The sequence below is a fragment of the Brienomyrus brachyistius genome, chromosome 11 (genome assembly GCF_023856365.1).
Source record: "Brienomyrus brachyistius isolate T26 chromosome 11, BBRACH_0.4, whole genome shotgun sequence".
Classification (NCBI taxonomy): Eukaryota; Metazoa; Chordata; class Actinopteri; order Osteoglossiformes; family Mormyridae; genus Brienomyrus; species Brienomyrus brachyistius.
Genome location: NC_064543.1, coordinates 19,659,066 through 19,682,897, shown reverse-complemented (window position 1 = coordinate 19,682,897; position 23,832 = coordinate 19,659,066). Strand labels below are relative to the sequence as shown.

The 23,832-nt window shown below is 45.7% G+C and overlaps 1 protein-coding gene across 2 annotated transcripts; it reads right to left on the bottom strand.

Moving 5' to 3' along the window:
• Positions 1–565: 565 nt before the first annotated feature.
• Positions 566–23,604, bottom strand: dpy19l3 (dpy-19 like C-mannosyltransferase 3). 2 transcript variants are annotated; one of them, XM_049030293.1, is made up of 19 exons: positions 23,297–23,604; positions 21,804–21,926; positions 20,268–20,395; positions 17,709–17,799; positions 16,932–17,053; positions 15,938–16,083; positions 15,481–15,604; positions 15,184–15,318; positions 14,876–15,007; positions 13,731–13,832; positions 13,505–13,578; positions 12,896–13,054; positions 12,414–12,521; positions 11,658–11,769; positions 10,106–10,162; positions 8,844–8,926; positions 5,010–5,142; positions 3,444–3,602; positions 566–1,159 (listed from the first exon to the last, which is right to left on the bottom strand). In XM_049030293.1, the coding sequence occupies exons 1-19, from the start codon at positions 23,391–23,393 to the stop codon at positions 962–964; spliced, it is 2,283 nt and encodes a 760-aa protein (XP_048886250.1). In that variant the 5' UTR covers positions 23,394–23,604; the 3' UTR covers positions 566–961. The 2 variants fall into 2 exon arrangements, with proteins under 2 accessions (XP_048886250.1, XP_048886251.1); XM_049030294.1 differs by lacking the exon at positions 23,297–23,604 and adding an exon at positions 23,149–23,284.
• Between the last annotated feature and the right edge of the window lie 228 nt (positions 23,605–23,832).

Genomic DNA, 23,832 nt, shown 5'->3' with positions numbered 1-23,832 from the left:
GCATTTATGTTTACTATAAGTGTAACATTTAATAAAAAACCAATGATTGTTCATAACGTCAGTCCATAACTACTCGATGTAAGAAAGTACCTCAAAGTGCAGCAGGGACAGTGCTATTTTCATAGTTTCTTCCACCTAACCATCCTTTCATTTTCTATACCCGGCTTCTTATCACAATGAAATTCTAGTCTCCTTCAGAATACATATCAAATGCCACTTATCACAGTGAAAGACGCCTAGTCTCCTAGAGCCTTACAGAATATATCTTGAATATGTAACATGGGTGAATTACAGATGTATCTTCTTGGTTTACTATGCTTTTTCATTCCACAATGTTACTAAGCTCAGAAGCCATTGAATTTTAGCTTTGTTGCTCCCCTGCAGATGCAATACGCTTCCCTCACACTATAAGCACAAGTACTGGAAAATATCTCCAGTGACACATTCTGTGCTTCTGCGGTGAAACCTGAAGTCAGCCCTCTGGTAAGGGGTTAACAGCACCAGGATGTTTTGTAACCATTTGCCCAAAATTCCTCTGTAATACAAAAGCAAAATGGCTGTAGCGTTTCAATCAAATCCAGTATTTTATTTCAATAAACAAACTTCAAAGACAAGAGTGGAAAGCAATTGATAGGTGTCACTAATAAAGTATTCATTACACGGGGAGATTCAGAGAGACAGGCCCCAGCACTGTCTCTTTGATGAGATGGACTGCGCCAGTAATTTCCGTGGAGAGTTTCCAATCATTGTCAAAATATCAGGGCTTTTTTTTAGACTTCTGAGAATGAGGGTGAATGGAGGAGTCATCACACAGCCCCCAGTTCACCACCCTTAATCGATTTCCACAGCAATGCCGCGGGCGTGTTGGGCAGTGAGTCATCCCCGCCGTTTCTGTGGGTGCGAGGAACGCGGAGAGGCGGGGAGCGAGCCGGCCCAGTGTCACGGTGCCGGCCTGGTCCGCTTACACATCGGCACCGGTGCTGCCGCCCACCGCTCGAGGCTTCCTCTTCCGCAACTTGTACACGTGGAATGTCTTGTTCTGGAAGACGCGCTTGAAGAGCCTTGTGTAGGCTGGGTCGTCAGCTTTGATGGCCACGCAGAAGCGGGGATGGGGGGCCTCTATCAGGTCGGGCTCATTTTCACCAGCGTCATCCATGATCTGAGGAGCGCACATGCACATGTTGGGATAGCTGCACGGCTGCGGCATAACTGGCTGACCCTGCGCTCAGACCTCCAGCTTCACTCCAACCTCATTTCTCATTTTAATCATACTGCTTGTAAACAGGATTTTCCCTTCCCTTTTATCCCTGTACCATGAACTGTTTAATATCGGTGTACTAATACCAGTATGGACACACACTCCTGTTAAGTGCTTTACGGCAACTGTGTTGTGAAAGGTGCTATGGAAAACTAACCAAATTGAACTGATGATTATGAAATAAAAGTGATAAGCTGAAGACTGACCGTTTTTGGGCAGAATAATAGCTGAAAAAGCCATATTTTGAGAATATATAAAGCTGCGTCTGTAGAGATTTCATTAGTGTACTATTCCCTTGATGTTCAGATCGTTTCTGATCTATAACAATTTGTCCCAGAACTTCCAGAGGTGTGTAATGAATGTACAGCGGCAGAAGGTCAAGTATCACTCTTTACTGTGTCTTTGACACACCAGACTGGAGGCAGAGTCTCCATATCTGGGATTCGGCTACACTGCATGGCGCACAGGGAGCCCGCTACAGCCCCCCGCTCCCGCTACAGCCCCCCGCTCCCGCTACAGCCCCCCGCTCCCCCCACAACAGCCTCCCATACTTTCTGCATCGGCCGCCCACAGCAGAAACCCTTAACGTAGGTGTGTTTGTTTGTGATGTCATCGGGATCACTTTCATCAGGCAGATGTCATGTGTCACTGGCAGTGACTGTTAAACTGCGCTGCACTGAAATGGACCGAAATTTTTCAGAGGGATGTTCTGACTTACTGTCATTTTTTTTTTGACATTCTTATATATTTAGCAGACACTTTTGTCCAAAGTGAGGAAAGTTTGGGGTCAGGGAGCAGGGTCAGTCAGCATCCTATGCTCCGGGAGTATCTGGCCTTTACTAAAGCTCCATAGGTGATACGATTACTCTGCTGGCCGCAGAATTTAAACCCACAACCTTCTGCACAGAGGCACAGACTGCTAACCCACTGAGCTAAACACTGTCCCAGCCTTGCACCCTATGCTGCCTGGGATAGGCTCCAGGCCCCCTGTGCCCCAGAAAAGGATAAGCGCACAGAAGATGGATGAATATTCTGTCTTGCTCCACTTATATATTCTCCTGCTCAAAAAGCATGAACATCTCTAAAACGAGTCTTTAGAGAGCAAGTCCAATATCATCTCCATTTCGGGAGACACACATCCAGTAGCATCTAGAGTCAGCAATCTGAAAGCAGAGCCTTTGTCATTTGTGCATTTTTGGGACATCTGTCACATGTTTCCTTGGCTTAGAGACCAAGATGGCCTTAGTCCAAGTACCTAATGTAGCGTAAATCTCAGGGAGAGAATGTGGGCCCTCCACAGTCACAATGACACCTCCTCAGAGCCAGGAAAGATGGTTTGAGGGCATTTGTGCATGCAGGTCCCTTGGCCCAGCTTAATCCACCCTGTCCCTGAAAGACTTTCTAACTAACATACAAACACACACACACGCCTCTGTACTCATGTCTTTGTGGGTACATTTCTATGGGCAAAACGCGAATCCCAACAATGACAACCTTAACCGCGACCCAGCCCCAACCTTAACCATAAGTAACCAAAGAAAATACAAGACTTTTGGCATTTTTAGTTTTCTGATTACAGTCACAGATTTTTATTTAATTGAATTTCTCCTTGTGGGGACGGGAAAAAAAATGGTCTCCACAATGTCAAAATAACATGTCCTAACAGTGTAATGAATATCTGACCCAACCTCCCCCTTCCCCCCACCACACACACACACACATACACAGTGAATGATTACAGGTGTAAATTGAGACACTTTCATCCACGTTACTGGGGGGTGGTTCAGGACTCAGGGCCCAAAATCAGAAGGTTGTTGGTTTGAATCCTAGGGCCAGCAGGCTGATGCAGGTGAACGAGACCCTAAACATCCCAGAAAGCTGCATGCTGGCTGACCACTCTCACCTGTACATGTGTGTGTGTGTGTGTGTGTGTGTGTGTGTGTGTGTGTGTGTGTATAAATCAAAGGAGAGCATCATGGGACACCTGAAAAGAAGCATCCCGATGTACCTATACTCATGCAAATGGCAAATCAAAGCATTATTTCATTTTTATCTCAGGTGTCTCTCACACTCTTGCTTAGCCACATTCTCACAGAGATTCCAAGACATTCACTTTTCTGTTGTGGCAGAAAGTTCTTCCCGGTTTCGGTGTAAACGCACACAGGACTCCCGGGTGGATACTCACGTGCCCGTTGGCCACATCCAGGAGGTCACGCAGGCGGCAGCCGCGCCTGTGCCGACGCTCGTAGCAGATGCTGTCCTCCAGGACCACATAGTCAGCTCCCACTGCCTGCAACGTCCGGTACACATCCCCGGGGGGCTGCCGGGCATAGATCTGGTATACCTGGGGAAGGATGTCATTACGTTATGTCACATGGCTGGATGAATGTCTCCCCCAGCTGAGAATTTAGACATCAATAGACAGTAACAATAAATAATAAATGACAACAAACAGTGAAAGAATGTCAGATAAAGTATTGCATGGAATTTCGTAGTAAATAAATAGAAATAAATCTTATCAGGCAGTGGGTTGTACAGTGAATGAATGAATGTAACTGCCAGGATTTCACTTGTTCCTGGGTGATGGGGCTCATGCTTCTGTGAGCGGGAGGTGTGGAGGTTCAGGAGGAATGTGATTGAGAAGGTCTGACTTTCTGCCCTATTGAGATGTGCGATGGTCTCACTTCCTGCCTTACCAAGGTAAAGCAGATGATATGATGGAGCAGGTCTCACTTCCTGCCTTACTGGGAAATGAAAAGGTCTCACTTCCTGCATAATTGAGATATGAAAAGGTCTCACTTCCTGCCTTATTGGGATATGAGAAGGTCTCACTTCCTGCCTTACTGGGATATGAAAAGGTCTCACTTCCTGCCTTACTGGGATATGAAAAGGTCTTACTTCCTGCCTTATTGGGATATGAGAAGGTCTCACTTCCTGCCTTACTGGGATATGAGAAGGTCTCACTTCCTGCCTTACTGGGATATGAAAAGGTCTCACTTCCTGCCTTATTGAGATATGAAAAGGTCTCACTTCCTGCCTTACTGGGATATGAAAAGGTCTCACTTCCTGCCTTATTGAGATATGACAAGCTGCCACCTCCCGCCTTCCTGAGATATAGCAGATGATATGATGGAGGAAGTCTCACTTCCTGTCATGTCACTTTCCATCCTCCCCGACGCTACACTTTCTCCCCTATTTGTGCTGCTCCGTTTCTCCTGTGGTGCCAGATTACATGCATCTTCCCAGTGCTTTTACGTACATCTCCATTTCTCCGCACATGCACACAGAAATCTCCCCCCTCACTGCTGCACACTAACACACACCGACTTTCCGTTGGAAATGCTGCTGCTGTTTACCTTTAAAAGTCCCCAAATATGTGCTCTTGTGTGCTGTTGGGCCCTCGGAGTGGATAAAGGTGGATTTCACCTCGACATAAGTCCAGTCAAGTGGGTTGTATTGTGATACCATACAGGGGAACAGCGGCATGAAATGCCATTCCCCAGGACCACGGTGTGACGCACAGACGGCGAGTGACAGGGAGGGTTGTCACAGGGCTTAAAGTGCAACACACAGGACAGCCAAAAACAGGGCGGCTGCACACAACAGTTTACATACGCATTGCACTATGCATGTAATCAATAAATAATAAAACAGCAGCATAAAGGGGTGGGATAATGGATTGAATAAATACAAAAATAATGTGGAGGCAACTGGAGCTGAGCCCGGCTTGGAAGGGTGTAGCGTGGCCTACCTCTCGTGTTCTCTCCCGCAGCGCTTGGTCCTCGTAGTGTGGGTGGTTGGTCAGGCTCCTCCCAGTACAGAGCTTGATGCCAGCCAGGAGCTGCATACTGCCGGCGAACACGGCCCCCTCGGGGGTCTTGGAGCTGGGAGGAGGTGACAGAGGATCTGCATCAGCCTCACACTCGCCGGATGGCCAACGCATAAATAATACACAGAACTCCACATCCGCACTACCTGAACTCACAGAGGCCGGCAGATGGCCTAGAAACTCAGATCTGCAGCAAAAAAAAAAAACCTTGCAGCTTCCGAACAACAGCGGAGCAGATGTTGCATCTCCGAGAAAAACGTTGCTCAGCTGACCCCGACCTCAGCGGGTGCGTAAAACACCCAGGCGGAATCGTGTAATTAGAAACCCGCTGCATTTTATGGATACATCTGCTGAGGAAATAAATAATTGAAATCGTCCTTCTGCATCTCCGGCTACACGACCTTGAATTTCAATATTAGGAGAAATTGTTCACTCTGCCGGACTCAGGTTTACTAGCGAGTCCAACACGGGCTGTACTTGGTGTTTTAAGTGGCCTTTCATCTCCGTTCTGAATGCATATGGGGATTCTGTTCCCCTTCCCTTACACACTGTGACTTTCAGACTTTTTTTCACCCACCCATAAAGGAAAGTTTAAACGAAGTCCGATGTCTGAAACCTGCTAGTGGAGCGCTCAAGGACTCCTTATCTAGCAAGAAAGGAGCAGCCCGGCAGAAGGAAAGGACACCTCTGGGCACAAAGACGGAACTTTGAAGGGTCTAGCGGAGCACGACAAACGCCACAGAGCGAGGGGCCATTCGCGCCCGACACCGAGCCCTCAATGTCATCGCTTCTTGCATTGGGGGTGTCCTGCCAGTCCTAGGTCACGACTGGCTGCTTTAATTCAAAGATGCTGCCCTGGGGAGCGAGACGGGGGCCGTATAGGAATCTGACCGCTGTTGCTATTTCTGGTCCCTTGTTAATCTGTACCAGCCTTGTCACTCACTCAGCTGAATTTGTACTGGAGCATTGACTGGGACTTGTGACTCTGAAAATCTTTCCGGCTCCATAGCACATGTCTGCAGCCTGTATGCAGCTGCAGTGCTGCCCCCCCACCCGCGTAGGTGACTCTCATCCACACCATGTCTGCTTCTAGAACCAATTTTAAATGTGTGTAACAGAGCACACAGTCTTGTTACAATGAATTTAAGAATTACCACAGGATGCAGTGGAGGTGGTTCTGTTACCTTTGTAATTTTTTAAATAATTTATTTTAAATAAATTATTTTTATGTAAAAATTGAAGTATATTTTCAGTCTTCATTTATAGGTTTTAAATTCAAATTCATAGTCTAGAACTGGACTTGGATTTCTCGGACTCACCCCCCTTGGACTCGACCTTGACTCAGAGTCAACTGGTCTTGGCTCGGACTCGACTAAGGTGAACTGGAACACAACACTGCTTTGCTCAGTACAGAAAGTTAGCAGAGCAGTTGTTTTTCCTATCTGCTGTTATGCTGATATTGCTAGGAGTGTTAGGAAAACTGCCAGCAATACTATCTGTAGTGTCACAGTTTACCAGCAGGTTTTAAACAGGCTTTTGTCTGTGACCTGTAGTGTTTTCCAAACAGAGGCAGTGCTTCGCTTTGTTTTCTTCACACCTGCAGATATCACACAGTTTAGGTACAGTGCCAGGGGCACTTTAGTGCACAGGGTTACCCGGCTGAAGCCCAGGGGCCTCCGCTAAAAAATGGCCTCAAAAAGGGGCCAACAACTTGTACCACTGCCCCCCCCCCCCCCCCTTGTAAAGGTCAGGGAGTTTACAATAAATGTATTATTTATCCGTCTTTCACATGCTCTTGTATTTTCTGTTTCTTCTATAATAAACAAAGAACATACGAACACAACTCAAACAACACAGAATATTGGTATTTTAATATTAGACAAAAGATAACGGTTATCATGTCAGCCAAAGCTTCTACATCAGACCACTACAGAGCAAAGGGCAAAACAGTACGATCAAGTCCAGAATCTATACATTTTACCAAAAAAAATAAACCACACTTATTACAAAATACGCTATTTGATGACAATACATTGATGCTGTGTAAGACTGAGACACTACTGCATGTTCACTTCATACCATGGCATCTGTATGTTAAATTGACCTGAATCGCCTATACAGCCTTAAGCACAGCAAAGAGCTACAAACTACTGTAAGCAGTTTATTACTATTGAATATCAAGTGAAACCGCAGTATCAGAAAGACACATTTCACTGCCACCAGGTTGGGATGAAATGTGCTCAGACATCATCGTTCCTCTTAGAACCAGCTCAGTAGAACTGGGGGGGGGGGGGGGGGGGGGGTCAGAGATGATTCATCATGGCATCTCATTAACAAAGTGGCAGCAATTTATAATATCCATTAACTGACCAGTCAGCCAATCAGTAGGCTAGTCGTGCATGACAGAGTGATGGTTTGACCCCTGACCTTCGCGTGGCATGCTGCCAGACAGCGTCTCAGGGCCGGTGGCGCCTCGCTGTGACCGAACACGGATAATTACTGAATATCCAGGTGGGATACCCAGAAAAATGGCTGATTTACATTTAATTTCGGATTTATATTCCGTTATGTAAATGTCATAGTGTGTCGCCCTCCTGCCCTAGTGACATTATAAAAACTGATTACCGGCATTAATATTCGAGTGGGGGTGTCCCACGGAGCCAGACACACGCCGACAGGCATGAGAATGAGTGTACACTCCGACGGGGCGCTTGCAAGGGGATCGGCTCAGCTCCTACCCAACACGACGAGAGATCCTCAACTTTGACATTACTCTGCATCTTAGTAAGGCAGCTGGGGCCGGTCAGTGGTGGTGGGGGGACACCATGCAGGGAGGGGATTTGCCGAGTGACCCATGAGGAGGGGAGTGGGGGGTCAGCAAACTCACGTAAAATAATGAAGATACTTAACATGTTACGATACCCGGCAACACAGCGGTGTCCATGGCAATTAGGAATCTCACGCTGGCTGGATGAGATGCTGCTCGTTTAGCCAGAGGGAGAAGCATTAAACGGAGATGATTAGGGTGTCTAAGTGACAATAATCCCAGCGACACTGTGATCCCAGACCTCTGTTTGACGCATTAAACAGAAGTTACAGCCGACTGCCTCCAGCTTTACTCACGTTCTCGGCACAAAGGACGTATTATTCAGCAATATAAGAATAACTTGGCCTTTCTGTACTGGAGAGTACTGCTGGCTGCATTAATCACGGAGGAAAAGACGGGCGATTAATTATACAGCACGCACTGTGAAAGACGATGTCTGGGTCCCGAAATCTGAAGGAAAATGTGAGAAAGACCAGTAACGAAGAGATGCAGTTTAGACTGACCTTTTTGTGGGTCAGTTTACTGAAACCAACATGCCTTCCTCTGCATTGCACAGTGGGCTTAAGTCGTGCATAATCTGCTTTCAGAAAATATAAGGAGAGCTGTGGGATCACTGAACATGACGTCATGTTCACTTAGCCCCTACATGGGGAAACATTTGCAGGTGGACGATACTTTGTCTCACAAAACGGATTTACTCTGGAAAAAGTTCTAGGAGCATCTGGCCCTAGGAAACCCATTTGAGAAACGGGACACCAGGCTTGTGTACGCAACTGTAAAAATGCTAAGCTGTTACCTTGGGTGTCTACCCACCCCAGGAGTAAGACTCTTGCTGCTTTATTACCTGTCAATGGGTGTGAAAAGGTCCCTTTCGTTTCAGCACAGACTCAACAGCGTACGTCTCATTACAGAACCTGGCTGGTCATTACCTGATCCAGGTCATCAGCTCCACAGTGTCGGGGTCGTAGAACTCCCTCAGTTCTGAAAGTTCCTCCATCACTTTGGGCCAGAACTTCGGACATGGAATACAAAAATGGACAAAATTGCTCAAGTCTGCTAGTCCATTTTTGTTCAAGTCCTCTTTTCTTAAAAACAAAAAAGTATACAAATCTTGTCTGATAATTCTTCATGTTTTGGCACCTAACGAATGACTGGTGGAGAAAACGCTTGGTGAAGAAAACCCCACTAACTCTTGATAAATTTTCGTGTATTTATTGGATAAAATATCTATTATTAATTCCTCACTGGTTCCTACCTCAGTCCCTTCATGTTTTAAACATGCTATTATCCAACCTCTTCTGAAAAACATAGGCTTCATCATGGCTTGGATGATTCAAAATTAACTGAACTACATGACAGTAAATCTCAAGTCATTTTATTTGCCCTATTAACCCTAATACCACCCCCCTAAAAAAAAAAAAAAAAAAAAAAGACTAAAAGCATTATGGGAAATCTACTCTGGTCTCTATACATTAGGCCTAATGCCAAAAATCTTGGTATCATTATTGACTCTGACCTTAAGTTTGATAGGCAAATAAATGTTGTTAATAGGAGTTTTTCTCTAGCTTAGGACAATTAAAAAAATTAAGCCATACTTTTCTTATCAGGACAACTTGCGCATGCTTGTATTTCATGTCATTAAGATTACTGTAATTCTCCGTACAAAAGTCCAAAATGCTGATGCACGGTTTTTAACTGACCATATAGCTCCAGTCCGGCCCTCCCTCCATTGACTATCAGTTCATACAGGATTCAGTTTAAGATTTTATCATTCGTTTATAAAGCCTGACATGGGTCCTCACATTGCCGATTTTCTGTGCCTACATACTGCATCGAGATCACTGACGTCCTCTGATCAGCGTCTTTAGTCCACGCCAAGGTCCCGGCGGAAATTACAGGCCGATGTGCATTTGCAGTCGTACCATCAAAGCTTTGGAATAACTTACCACTGCACATGAGGTGCTCCTCTCCAGTTTTACTCGTGAAAACCACACTTAAAACTCATCCATTTCATTAGCATTTAAGGAGACTTAAATGTATCAAATGGCAGATCGTGTGTCTGTGTTTTATGTTGCTGTTAAAGTGCTATATAAAAAACGACTTGACAAAACAGTTTTCTGATAAGTGAAAAATCAGTGCTGATATTTATTATTATTGTTGGGCTTTGAAAAGGGGGGGAAAGTCCTCTTACCTTAAAGTAAAGGAAGATCAGCACGGAGATGGGAGCAGCGTAGCGGATGAGTCTCAGCTGAAAAGAAAACACGAAACCAAAATAAAGCCAACAGAGAAACAGGACACACGACAAATTGCAGGTCAGCGCGACAAAACCCAAAAGCTGTAACTTAAAGAGCAGCCTTTCTCGACAGATTAAAAATAGGCAGAAAGGCATTAGCGGAGGGGCTTTTCACCACCTGCTCTTTGTACGAGATTTCACATTAATTACACGGGAGTTTGGAGAGCCGAGCTGCCTTTCAAAACTTTCAAAGCATTACATCTGCATGATAATATTCACCATTATTATACATTTATAGCGGAAAAAGAAAACAACAGGAATGATTTTAGGCTCATGACACAACGGCTTCGACCTGCCGAGATCTGAATCAGCGGGCATCCTGTCACGCGGCCATTTTAACTTGGAATATCTTTCCCTTATAGCACAAGAAATTGCAATAATTAAAAAACATCTTTCATGGTTGCTGCCGACAGTATATACACACACAGGCACACACGACTGAACCATTTGGAAGTAACAGAGAAAGGATTATGATGTGATGATGTGAAAACGGATTAAAAACTAAAAACAATGTGCAAATAATACGACAATTTAAATGGCACATAAACTCGTCTAACCTTCCTCTGTACTGCATATATGAAATGATGAAGGGCAGATGCAGGAACCCAGTACAGCATGGGTTGTAGATGGATGGATGGATGGATGCTCAATATAACAAAAATCTGTCAGGAAAGGACTGCTTTATTAAACTCTTGTTTTAACAGGCTCGATGACTGATTTTATTATTTTAATTTCTCTTTCTTCTGACGGTGACAGTTTTGTCATATTATTTTACAGTCATTTATCAGTCTATTAATCAAAAATCTCAGTTTACCCATAAGTTTGCCTCATCCTGTCTTATTAAATAATCAATGTAGGAGTGAGGTGTGAAAGTCAAGAACCACTTCTTAAATAATGAATTACAGGTAATTCAGCAGAGTTCCCTGTCCAACTCTTATTAATCTAATGATTCAGTATGGCTCAGTTGGGTTGGGTTTGTCACTATCTCCCCCTAGTGGTGACTTGGAGATTCTCAACATATATTACAGCATATCGGAATGCTTTGCCACCTCTGGCTGATTAAAGCTCAAATTGTACCAGATGGTTGTAAGGGTAACGAAAAGTCGTAGGTATGTTTAATTGGGTATGCATACATTTTGTTGTTTTATGCTGAAATAGGTAGAATAAATGGGAGAACAGACTGTTCTAAGCAAAGCTGGAATGAAGATGTTCCCCTTTTTCAGTTCAGCTCTAAATTCAGTTCATTATCAGTTCAAAGTGTTTCCATAAAAATTAGCAAGCAGAAAGGCAGTAGGTTTGTTTACATTATTTCCTTTCTTTCATACAAAGGTAGCAGGGTACGGCACACAAACGTTACTAACGATGTCTCAGTTCCCCTTTATCAAGGCCACAGTGAGGAAGGTTGCCCACACAGCCAGATTGTTAATTGCCCTGAAAAGTAGCGCCTCACCTTGGCCGGGGTGTGGCAGCGAAGTGTCCTAAGGCAGATACCCCACAGCTCCCGCCCACAGAGGCCGTAAGCAGCGAAGGCGCACATGTGACCAGTCCACAGATACTTCATCCTGTAGGAACATGTCAAACAGCAGGCGTATTTATCAGAGCTGGCAAAAAAATATGAAACGTATCGTACTGCATTACTGCTGCTGCCTCACTTCCTAGTGAAGTGGGCAAGGTACCCCTGGCTGGGGCCCCTAACCTGGACATTGGGGCCCCTAACCTGGACTCTGGGGCCCCTAACCTGGACTCTGGGGCCCCTAACCTGGACTCTGGGGCCCCTAACCTGGACTCTGGGGCCCCTAACCTGGACATTGGGGCCCCTAACCTGGACTCTGGGGCTAACAAACCCCAAGAAAAATGTTAGCAGAATTCAGCATTGTCAGTGATACCATTTATTAAATTTAGCAGACATTTTTATCCAAAAGCGACATATTTCTGAGAAAGCGGGGTCAGCCAGTCCCTGGAGCAATTTGGGGCTAAGGGCCTCAATCAAGGGCTCAATGGTGAAATCACTTTACTGACCCTGGGATTTAAACTGGCGACCTTCTGATCACAGCGTCCCAACCCACTGAGCCACTCACCACCCTCATGTAATATCAGACTGGGGGAGAAATTGGCTTAATTCACAGGCCTAGTTTGTCGGCCTAAAGCCACCCCTGGCCAGACCGCTCCTGCAGGGCAGATGTCCACCTAAGAAGCTGGACCTCACCTCATGGTGCTGTAGGCCAGGAGGCCAAAGAGGACCGTGTGCAGCAAGTTGTACGACACGTCCGGACGCAAGCCCAGCTTGTGCTGGTCTGCCTCACTCTGAGAACCTCTGAAACACAAGAATGGGGGGGTGAGGGTAGGCTCGGAAAACCCAAGGGTATAAGCTCCTGACCTCATCCATTTCCCTAATGGGGGGGGGGGTCCAGAATTCAGTACATTTTTAGTATCAGGACCCCAGGGACAGAGAATCTGATTAAGATGTAAGCAAAATACTACAGGGATCGTCTAAATACCCAGTATTTACAGAGCTAATTAAATGTAATTATACCTGCTCCTTAAGCTCTAACTGATTATTAGCCGGCACACTAACTTTGAGGAATGTCACATGACTCTCTATGAGGCTCTGGCTTTCATCTATGTTTAGGGCTCATTAGAGGAATGGTTAACAAAAACAAAGCAGGAGAACAGGGCGGGGGTGCGTACATGAGATTCCTCAGGGCGACGAACAGCAGGACAGCCAGCAGGACGCTGGTGGTGCACAGGTAGGGGTAGAGCACCAGTGTCCCAGCCAAACGGTCAAACGTGTCCAGAGGCAACAGGCCGAAGGCCTCCTCACATAGGTACAGCTTGGCATCAAAGTCTCTGCAAAGCAGGGGGATATGGAATCCTCACAGGGTCAAAATTAGAAAAAGTTACTACGGTTTCCAAACTCTGAAAAACTCAGGCGATCAATCTTCTCCATTCTTGTGCTGGATTTTCTGCCTCTCCCGGTGCTGGAGGATATTGCCTCGTAAAGCTGCCTTCAACTGTTTGCATCCTTTGTGACTACAGATCGATATCCCAAAAGCTGCTACGCAATCACTTCAGGCTCCTCCTGTTTGTTTAGTCACACAGGTTTGGCAGCTTTACTCAAAGGGCTCATGCTTTTATATCTTTTTATACCACTGGATCTTCTACTGCAGAACTTCAGGTGAGGAACATAACGGAGGTCAGGGAGGTAAATTTAATAAAATACTGCTGGTGTAGAACCAATATCAAAAAAAAAAAAAAAAAAAAAAAAAAAAAACACAAAGGTGTTTTAAATCAACTTACCTTGTTGACCCCAAGCCGAATTTTGCCTTTACAAACTTATAAATATGTTCATCGGATCGGAGCTGCAGGGATTTCTGGGAAAGGACAAGTGATGCGTGTCACTGAACTGCTCCATATCTCCACAGAAGGCTTTTTCAGAAACTGTATAAATATTATATTTGGGCGATGGAACAGGCTCTGTCATGGAAGGCAGAGGGTTCTGGCCGAGATAAGAGGAGTGACTCACCTTTGTTAAAAAATTGATGGTGAAGGTTAGGACCAGTACCAGGAGACCACCGAGAACCAGTCTGGCCAGCTGAGAGAGCGGACCTCCGCGTTTTAAGCCGGCCTGAAAGTGAGGTGAGCAAACAATCAACCGTGGGGGTTGGCAGACGAAAGAGAGGCAGTTCCGGGCACGGCCCCGAGGTTTCTTTGAAGAGGCACTATGTGAAAGGGGGGTCAGGTAGCCCACAAGGGTGGGGGTTATCACAGGGGCATAGCAGCTGGATTTAGGCAGGCTGCAGTTAACCGCATTTCCACGCCTCATTTGCGCATCACTTTGTTTTTTGTGTAACATACTTATCCTGTAATTTCAGAAAATACACACATTTATCGCTCGGCAGACATACAAACCTGCAAGCCATGTGATTGACTCTGTATAAATGGGCCTTGCTCAGTAGCAGATATGTAGATGAAAATACATAATAAATAATAATAATAATAATAATAATAATAATAATAACAATAATAATGCTGCACAGTGCTGGCTGCGGCGGTGATTACCACACATTTGATTTGGCTCCCCGCAGGTTTGAGGGCCCCTGTTAGCCACAAACAATCACTACACTAGAGGGGGTGGGGGCCCTGAAGTCACTTTTTGACTGGAGTGCCAGAACCGACAAACCTGCAAGGAGATATTTACTACAGCTGACGCTCGTGAAGCGTCAAAATGTTATTACCATTGAAAATGTTTTCGTTTAAGTTAATCATTTGCTTCTGTAAGGTCTTGGCAAAATCTTTGAAGGGGAAGCTAAAAGGAGCAGCAGGCTGGATTAATTAGACCATTCAGCTCCACCGGCTGTTTAAAAAAATTATATATATACAATAGAAAATGTCAAATAACAAATAATCCTTGCAACACTGCGGCTGGCATTCCATTTGTGCAGCAGATTCTTTTATCCGAAGCATTTTTATATAGCTTAGAATTTACAATTTAATCTAATTTGCACAAATGGATATTTTGAGGCTGTTCGGGTTTAAGTTCCTCACTTCTGGCTCACAGATAAGCGTAATATAATGAGTACGACTGTGTTCACCTGAGGGGAGTTTAATTCAATCACAAAGGGAACCAAAGCGGCTGCTCTAAGAGGCCACAGACCCCGGCGTCTTCACCTGGAAGCGCCTGACCAGGAGCGTGGAGATGAGGAAGCTGACAGCCAGGGAGCCCAACAGCATGGGGTTGCAGAACTGCAGGAGCCATACCACCAGAAGGCTGCTCAGCTGGATGATGTACAGGTGCGTCACCTACAGGACAGACACAACCCAGCGAAGGCTCCCCATCAGCATCTCAGTGGAAAACATCACCTTCACCTCCCTTACTGCTGAACCTTCATAACAACATTGTGACCACGACAAAAGGTCCAAAATGTGAGGAGTAAACGAGGAGTAAACTGGGAGTAAACAAGAAGTAAATGCGTTACCTTGTCGGGAGAGATGAGGTCGAGGCAGTCGAGGACAAAGAGTCCGAGAGCTTGGACAAGCAGGATGAACTGGTTGAACTGCCAGGTGAGGGAGAACCAGAGCGTGGAGAGGAAGACCAAGAGAAGCGCAGCTCTCTGTGCAGGGAAGGGGGAGCCAGCAGCGAGAAGGGTTAGTGCACAGCGGTCAACTGAGGTTAGCGTGACATCGCGCTGATTACACAGAGACCATACAGAGCGGACAGCGGAGGGCATCAGTCACCATGTCTGAAGACCATGAGAGCGATATGGAGTGCTTACCTCCTGAAGTGGCTTCAGCTGGGGTCTCAGGTAATACGTGATGGAGGCCACTTGCAGCGCGAAGAAGGGCAGAGACCAGTTCTCCCTCAGTGAGATGGTGAACTCCACACGCGTGGTGTCTATCCTGTAGGCGACCGCAGAGCTCAACACACACAATGGCCAGTGGCAGGTTCATGGTCTCCTGGACCCCAGTCAAAAAGTCACTTCTCTTCCCCTACTCAGATAAAATAAATAGCCACCGAGCAGAGTCCTAAGATTGTAGCTGGCTGGTGAGCAGAACATACTGCTTCAACGTCTCCTGAATAAGGGACACCTTCGTTTAATATGTAGTGTAGTGGCTTTTTCCGGTTACCAAACCTCAGGGGCCCCATGCTGACATGTGGTTTGTGCAGTGGGGAATGCTGGTGCTGGGAACAGCAGCGCGAGTCGGAACGGCCACCAGGATGATGCTGCCTACCTGTTGAGGATGTACCAAGATGCAGTAAGGGCACCGGCCAGCCAAGAGTCACTCAGGAGCCAGCTGGTGGCATAGAGGGAAGTGGCGTAGAGAGCTTGCAGGGAGAAGACGGTGTAGATGTAGAAATATATCGGATCTAAGTATTCCTGCAACACACACAAGCAAAGAGAACTCTATAGGGTAGACTGCCAAGACAGAGTCTCATACACAATACAAATATACATTTATCTGCGTATTACCATGTTATTCAGGATGTGAGAAAACTATTCGAGCAGCTCCTCTATTCAGCAGTTCAGGAGGGTCTTATATTAGGATGCTGGACCTGCACACATATGCGATATACTGCTGATCCATGGGATGGATGCTCTAACCGTGGCATTTCCAACCGTGGTTCTGCGACACCCTGGGGCTCAGTAGTGCACCTGCTGGGGTTTGCAGATGTCGAAATTCTGGCATGTCACATAATGCCAAAAAAAAAAAAAAAAAAAACATTCTAAAGGGGGGCCCTTTCCTGAATCAGAGAGCAAAAATATTTAAAGGAACCCTCACCTGGTTCTTAGGTACTAATTTAGAACACTGGGAGTGGCCAGTTGCTTTAGGGTAGGGGTAGGCAATCCCGATCCTGGAGTGCCGGAATCCAGCAGGTTTTGTATCCTTCCTGGTCTGTGAGGAACCACACCTGATCTCAGGCCGACAGTAACTCATCAAGTAGGATAGAAAACCGGCTGGATATCAGCACTCCAGGATCAGGGTTACCTACCCCTGATCTCTCAAGAAGGTGTGTCACTTTCGATAAACGCATCTGTTACGTTATGTAATCAGGCAATGACGTTAGGGGCCCCCAGCTCTGGCCTGTTTCCATCTGGGAGTCCCTGGCTCAAAAACGTTGTAAACCCCTGACTCCCTTGAACACATACAAGTCAGAGCGACTGTCACAGAACTGTCAGCCAGTTTAGACTTCAAAGGCTGTTCCTTAAAAGGGCTTCTTTTGTACCTGGACTGACAGGAGCCTGTAGAGGATGCTCAGGAACACCTCCTGGTATATGTTCATCCGCTGTAAGACATTTATGGTCCTCCTAGACTCAGTCTTGTTATCGTAGATGAGCTCAAACAGCCCTGACAACGAGACCCAGCACAGGTTAGTCACTCACAACTATACCACCAATGTCAACGTCGACTTTATTCCACATGCTTTTTCCAAATAATTACAGAATTACTCAAGCATACAAAGGCCATGTTCAATGCACCTGTTGCATCAGGTTAAAGTTAGATCAAAGTAACAAAGTTTGACCATGTCCTCTACCCAGTACCAACACAAGGTTTGATTTAGCCAGAGATCCTTACTGTGCTTTCCGTGCAAGGGCCCACACTGGTGGAGGTGGACAGCCCCGGCTCATTACCGTCCACTTATAAAGTTCCACTTTGTTCCCTCACTGGGTGACGCAATGGCTATTTTTACAACAGACCAACTATTACGTAACCGATAAAGAGAACCAGACTGTAGACAAAAATAAAAAAAACAACCAGACCAATTGCCTGCTTGTATCAGAACCTCCATTCCCCAGATGTTCTGCTATAAAACAGAACAGCCTGCTGGACAAGAACAAGGGGAAACCAGTTTCCTAATTACCATTTTATGTAAAGCAAGGAAACAGCCAGGATCTCACCCTGGTGTTCACGTCTACTTCATGGGTCAGTCTTCTGAGAGAGTCTAGTGAGCAGCCAACAAATCCTGGAAGCACAAACAGCCTGCAGTGCTAGGTGTCCATACCTTGCTCGATGGAAGAGGCCTGGATCATCTGCTTGTAGTAAGAGTAGTACAGGCCGCATTCGGTTCGGAAGGAGATTTCACGCTCAACTTCCTGAAATGTGGGGAGGCAGTGGTAAGAGATGTGGCACATGAGCAAGGGGCTTAGACGTGCACCTCAAACAGGAACCATATGGCAGCCTCAGGCGAAGAGCACCACAGACAAACCTGGATGATTATTTAACGAAAAACAAATGGACACAAGAATGCACCCATCTTTGAAACGCCGGTCAAAATGTGACACTGGTAACCATAAACCACGTAGCCTCTCTCTTGGGACCCCCACCCTGCCTCAGATAGAAGTATTAATGCACAGAACAGCTGTGTTCCCGAGGCTCGATCCTGGCCGATGGAGGGTCCGTCAGGCTAGGAGTAGCAAAACAACAGCCCGGTTTTTAGGAGCAGGATGTTGGAGCAAGAAGGCATTCTCGCTGGATCACCGCTTACCTTCAGGTGAGAGAACCACAGCAAGTTCTCGTGTATAGAAAAGACACAGAAAGAGTGGGAGGCGCCCAACAAAACAGCAAATAGGATCCCCAACGTCACGTCAACAGCCCTCCAGCAGAACGTGGCCCTCGACTTCTGGCTCCTGCAGTCCCCCAAGCTCCCTGTGGCAACAGACCTTTCCAAAGATCCCTGATCATGTAAAGTTCCCGGAGCATCGCCCAGCTTGCACTTCCCTCGTCTTCGGACATCCATGCCGCCGTTCGATCAGACCTCCCTTCCTCAGCTGCTGTGATTCATTTCTGCTGCCTCGCACCAGATGTCTCAATAGGAAGTGCTGTAAATCAGTAACCGGCGGCCGCTTGCCCCCAAAACACCCCGCTAACTCCTTTTCCAAGAACAGAAGTCACCCATCGCTCCTCGTTAAAAAACTGAGCCTGTCCACTTGCAAGCTGCAGATCCCCATCACCACTTCCAGTCCCGAAAAAGAGCTTATCAAGTAATATTTTAAAAGCTGGGAATCAAGAGCGAACAGCCCCTAGACTTCTGCTCAGCTCCACATTACAGAGCCAACTGATCCCGTAACACAGTTGGGGAAGGAGGATACACTCTACCCCTTGTGACCTCAGTCGTAAAAAAGAATGTACGTGGAACATTGTTCGGAAAATGTTGAGATCGTTTTTCGAACCACTGATATATTTAAAATGCAGCCCAGCATTACTCCGGAAGGCTCTGTAACTGTCACTGCAGTTATTTCATGCACAATGAATTTCCAAAGCCTGGCAACAGCTGCTTCCAACTCAACAGTGACCTTTTCGGGATATGGAGGTGCGGGAGGGCAGGTGCACAGTTAACCAGTTATTCATGCAGCGACAACAACCAGCAAACCTGCAATCAGCCCAATTCAAAGCAATTCACACAACAACCATTAGGGTTGACTGTGCTCCAAAATGGAGAGGAACTTAATGCTGTTTCTCTTATGATTCACAGAAGATTCTCACGCGACATAAAAAAAAAAAAAGCTACACTATCCATCACCAGCAAGGTCAGCTGCTTTCCTCATTTGTTTTCCTCATGAAAGCAAAACAGAAGACAGCCTCCATGCAAGAAGCCACATCACTAGAAGCATGCAGCTGACCCAACACTGCCTGTGAAGCTCATTTCCAAGAGAAACCACAACGCAAGTGGGGGAACACCACGCCGCGGCTCCAGATCACAGCGCCAGGCCGACGCAGGCTCCGGTGGTACCCTGGCAGAACCCTCCCTCATTCCCGTCACGTCTGATAAGCGTGGGAATAAAGAAATCAGCAGGAACACAACCGGGATGCTCCTCCTGCTGGTTAGATAAACGGTTTCTTCCACGCTAAATGTAACAACAAATTCAAAAGTACATTTATGTGCTTCTAACAGCTTCTTGATTTTTTTTCTACTTTGTGAAGTTTGTTTTTAATCCATTGTAAAACTTGGTCATTTTAAAAGAAGAGTGCTAAGACATTACTACAGCAGCCATATGTGAAATCATCAGTGTACTCTGGAATTACTCATTAAGTACCCATTTCCCATAATGCATTCCACCACAGACTAAAATCTAAACAGGACATAATAGATTTGGAGGCAAATGTCTAACAGGTCCTGCTACGTCTTATAACAGCTCATTCGCCGTTTTAGAAAAAGGCTTCCCTTTCGTTTAAAATCTCCACAGCATCTGGAAAACAGCTCTCAATGGTCTGGAGCAAGAGTTCTTCTGAAGAAGTCCAGCAGAAACCGCAATAAATTTACAAGCCACACATCCATAAAACGTTTGCCTCCATTCGCCCCATTAAACGCAAACACAGAGCCGCTCGTGTTCCAGAAGGCTCCGTGTCCCACCTCAGAGTCGGGAGGCATTGTGCACACAGTACAACAGCACAATATGGAGAACTTAGTCTCACCAAGATTGAATGGTGAGAGAATCTCGATCCTTCATGGGGGGGAGGGGGGGGGATGCTGCCTTAGAAGTTAGACCATGAAGACTGATCTGGCCTGTGAGGAGAGGGAGGGAATTTCAACTATTGGTCTTGTACATGACTGGAGACTTACCTTGATGTTGGAGAACCAGAGATCATTTTCATGTAACGTGGCCACATATATGCAATTCAGGAGGCCAAGAGATACTCCCAGCACGACCCCAAACGCAACCCAGATCCCAGTCCACCATGTCTGCAAGCCTATGAAGAAAACACATGGGGCAAGAAGCAGAAAAACACACACCAAAAGCAAGGAAAAGTTCAACTTCTAACAATCTGGATCTTACATTCTGAAGGACAACTGGATGTCTATGAAAGTTTTTCCACTTACCGTTACATTTGCCACATTATTCAGGATTGTATTATTCTGTCACAGGCTTAATGATACACTTTGACAGGCTGCTGAAGCCAATGATGTAAAAGTGTCATTTCAGTCCTTAACCACAGGGGCCCTGTCACCACCGGCAACAAGTCTATCACACAAAGCCAGTGATCGGAATGAAATGGGACACATCCAGAGCCACGTCCCCTGCATGGCATATGACAGCAAAAAGCAGGGGTATTGCCAGCATTATGCTGTTTTTAGTTTATTTTATTTTTTGGCCAAACAAGCAGGAACCGGCCAGGAATTGTTTGATTTTTCAATTACAAGCAGGGATGCGGAGCTGAGCACTGATTGCAGGGTAACAGCAATCCGCAGGCCTGGCTATTCCAAGCGATTACAGCCACAGAGCGAAATGATGTCACGGCGCAGCACCCGAACGCTGTCAGACAAAACAGCTATTTAAAAAAATCTGAATAAAGGAAAATGCATTATCACCATCTGAAAAACGCCGATATCGAAAACAACCTATTCTGGCCCATTTTCCAGTCTTACCACAACAAATTAAAAAAGCAAAATAGCTGTACGCACACAAAATGGTCAGGATACAGAACAAAACACGAACAAAACATTTTCAGATTGACAACTTTCGCACTTACGGGGAAAACCCCCATGAAACAGATATGGCTTTGGGGTTTAAGATTATTGGAATAGATCTGGAATAGTGGTCAAAACTTGACAAATGCAGATATCATCATGGTCTAGGGTGTGTAAGACGGTAATGGGATAACAGACCTTTTCAGTACCTGCTGGTTTGATGTAACAAACGGAAAACAATCCTTAGTGACCAGGCAAACTGTACTACAAGGACCTGCTGAGTAGCTATCAGCAACACATAAAATTACTTTACCTGCATTTACACAATAACCTGCACTCAGCCTGACTCACCAGTGGAAGCTTGTGTTCTCTATCTAAACTGATTAGCAATACTGAAAACACACAGGAGCTGACCATTGGGGAAGCTCAATACCAAGCATGCAGAGATCATACTTGTGGTCTTGACAAGACCGGTCTTGCTAACTTGCCTTGAAAAAACACACTTGGGGCGCAATGAATCATTTGGGCAGGAGCAAGACCAGCGTCCGGGGATTTTGTACCGTCCTCTGTACTTCTGATACTATAGTTTTGGAACTGGTTTTCGGCAATGGGAGATGACATATAATGGACACACGAGAACACAAGCATGGTGAAGTTGGCATACTGCCATTCACAGCACGCCTTACTCACTGGTTTGGGTCCTCTTCGCGTGGTCCTCACGCGAGTCCGGAATTTGCCGCTCCTGACCTAAGTCCTTCCGTTTTACATCCTTTCTCTGCCTCAGGGTTGACATTCCACCACATCGGATAGTCCCTGGTCAACAGGACAGCGAGTGTCACTCATGCACACTGAAGTTAAAGCCTACCCATATCAAGAAATGCTAGAAGACATTTGTGGGGGGTTGTATATGGATCTACCAGCATAACTCTATATTATCAGATTCTGTCCAAGAAAGTCAGTTTCACGATCTCATCTGTTGGGTATCACCTTTAATTCACGTTATTTCAAGTTGGAAACAGAATGTTATAGTGTGATTTTAACTCCCACGTTACTACTTAATGAAAACGGAGCAGAAACAGGCATGAGGAGCAGAAATGGTTCACTGCCTCCTGGTTTTAACAGCCAGTTTGGCTCGTGTATCTTCTGAATATCTGTCTGAAACTTAATACAGCAAACTTGCTATGAACTCGGTTGAATTTAACAAGTTCACTTTGTAGCTCATAAAAAGTTTGTGCATTTTAACCAAAAGTAAGTCTGAGTCTAAGATTCACGTTTGGCTATTTATATTACCCGTGTATAACATCCAGTGTGTATTTCAATGCAAATAGCCGTTTCTCGAGGGAATTAAATACAATTTAATTTTTGATGTTGAAAATAGATATAAAATACATGGGACTTGCATTTGTCTTCTTTAACTGCTATTAATATCACAATATACACTCATTATAAACAATGATTAATATTAATAGTAGTCACCAATAATATATTAACAGTGACTTGATAAATCCACCCACACATTCCAGTCACCGCTAACTTTCAGTTACGTACACTGTAACTAGGACCGGACGTGAAAAGGTAATATTACAGTAGATGGAGGCGCACTTTAGGCGTGGGGCATCTTATCCCGTATTCGGTGGTCTGTAACCCGCTGAGTTTTAAAAGACCGCCCGGATGTATCATTCGCGGGGTAAATGTCTGTGTGTTAACTCTCGTTGTCCATGCATTTACCTGCATTTACTGCAATCTGTTTGCATACTCGCACCCCGATGAACAATGTCTAATCGCCCTATATTTAAAAATGAGGCTTGTCCATATTGTGGTTGTCCGGTTTAAAAAAAATAATAAATCAATCACGGCAGCGGGGAGGGGAATGTTTCCACTCTCGGGCGACCAAAACATACGGAAAACGCATAAAAGGGCCAGCATGCGCGGAGACGCGGCGGTTAACTTGGTTTATGGGTGCAGCAGAACGTGCGATTGCCTCCATCTCCATCTCCATTCATTTAAAGGCCCGCGTCGCAGCGGTGTTTCCTACCAGCGCCGCAGCTCCGGTGTCAGCAGATCGCAGATCGGATCACTCGCTAATCTCGGTCATTTCCAAAGCAGGCTCGCGGCGCTCGTTTTGCACCTTTACGGGGCTTTTAAGCTAAAAAGGTGACACTAACGGCTTTCTAACGACTCACCCCCCGTGGCTGAATGCGCGGACCGCTCCCGGACGTCGCTTTCTCCCGCACGGACACCGAGAAAGCGGCGCTGCTTTGAAGCGCTGCCTGTTTTCATGTGTCTTCTCTCCACATGGTCGATGGGGAGTTTTTTTTTTTTTAAGAAAACCCTTTGTCTTGTCTTTGAAGCCAGTCAGAGAATATACCTATGTTTGTTTCATCGAGACCACACAATTATGGCAATTCAACAGCGAAAACCTGGAAAAATTAACGGGTCTGACAAACACCACAAGTGACATGAGAGCGGTCATGATTACATAGTGTGGCAACATATAAACACTTAGGGCAGAGAAAACTGATAAATGTCAGTTTGTGCATTTCTCTCAGTGGATGGCAGCATTCAACAGATGTGTCTCTGGTCACCACAGTGGAGGGATTAGTTTCAATACATTTTTGTGCGAATAAAACATATTTCAAGCTTTGAGACGCGTATTACACTAATATTGATTTGATTCGTCTGCTTTCCACTAAATACAAAATAATTATGTTCCTATTGC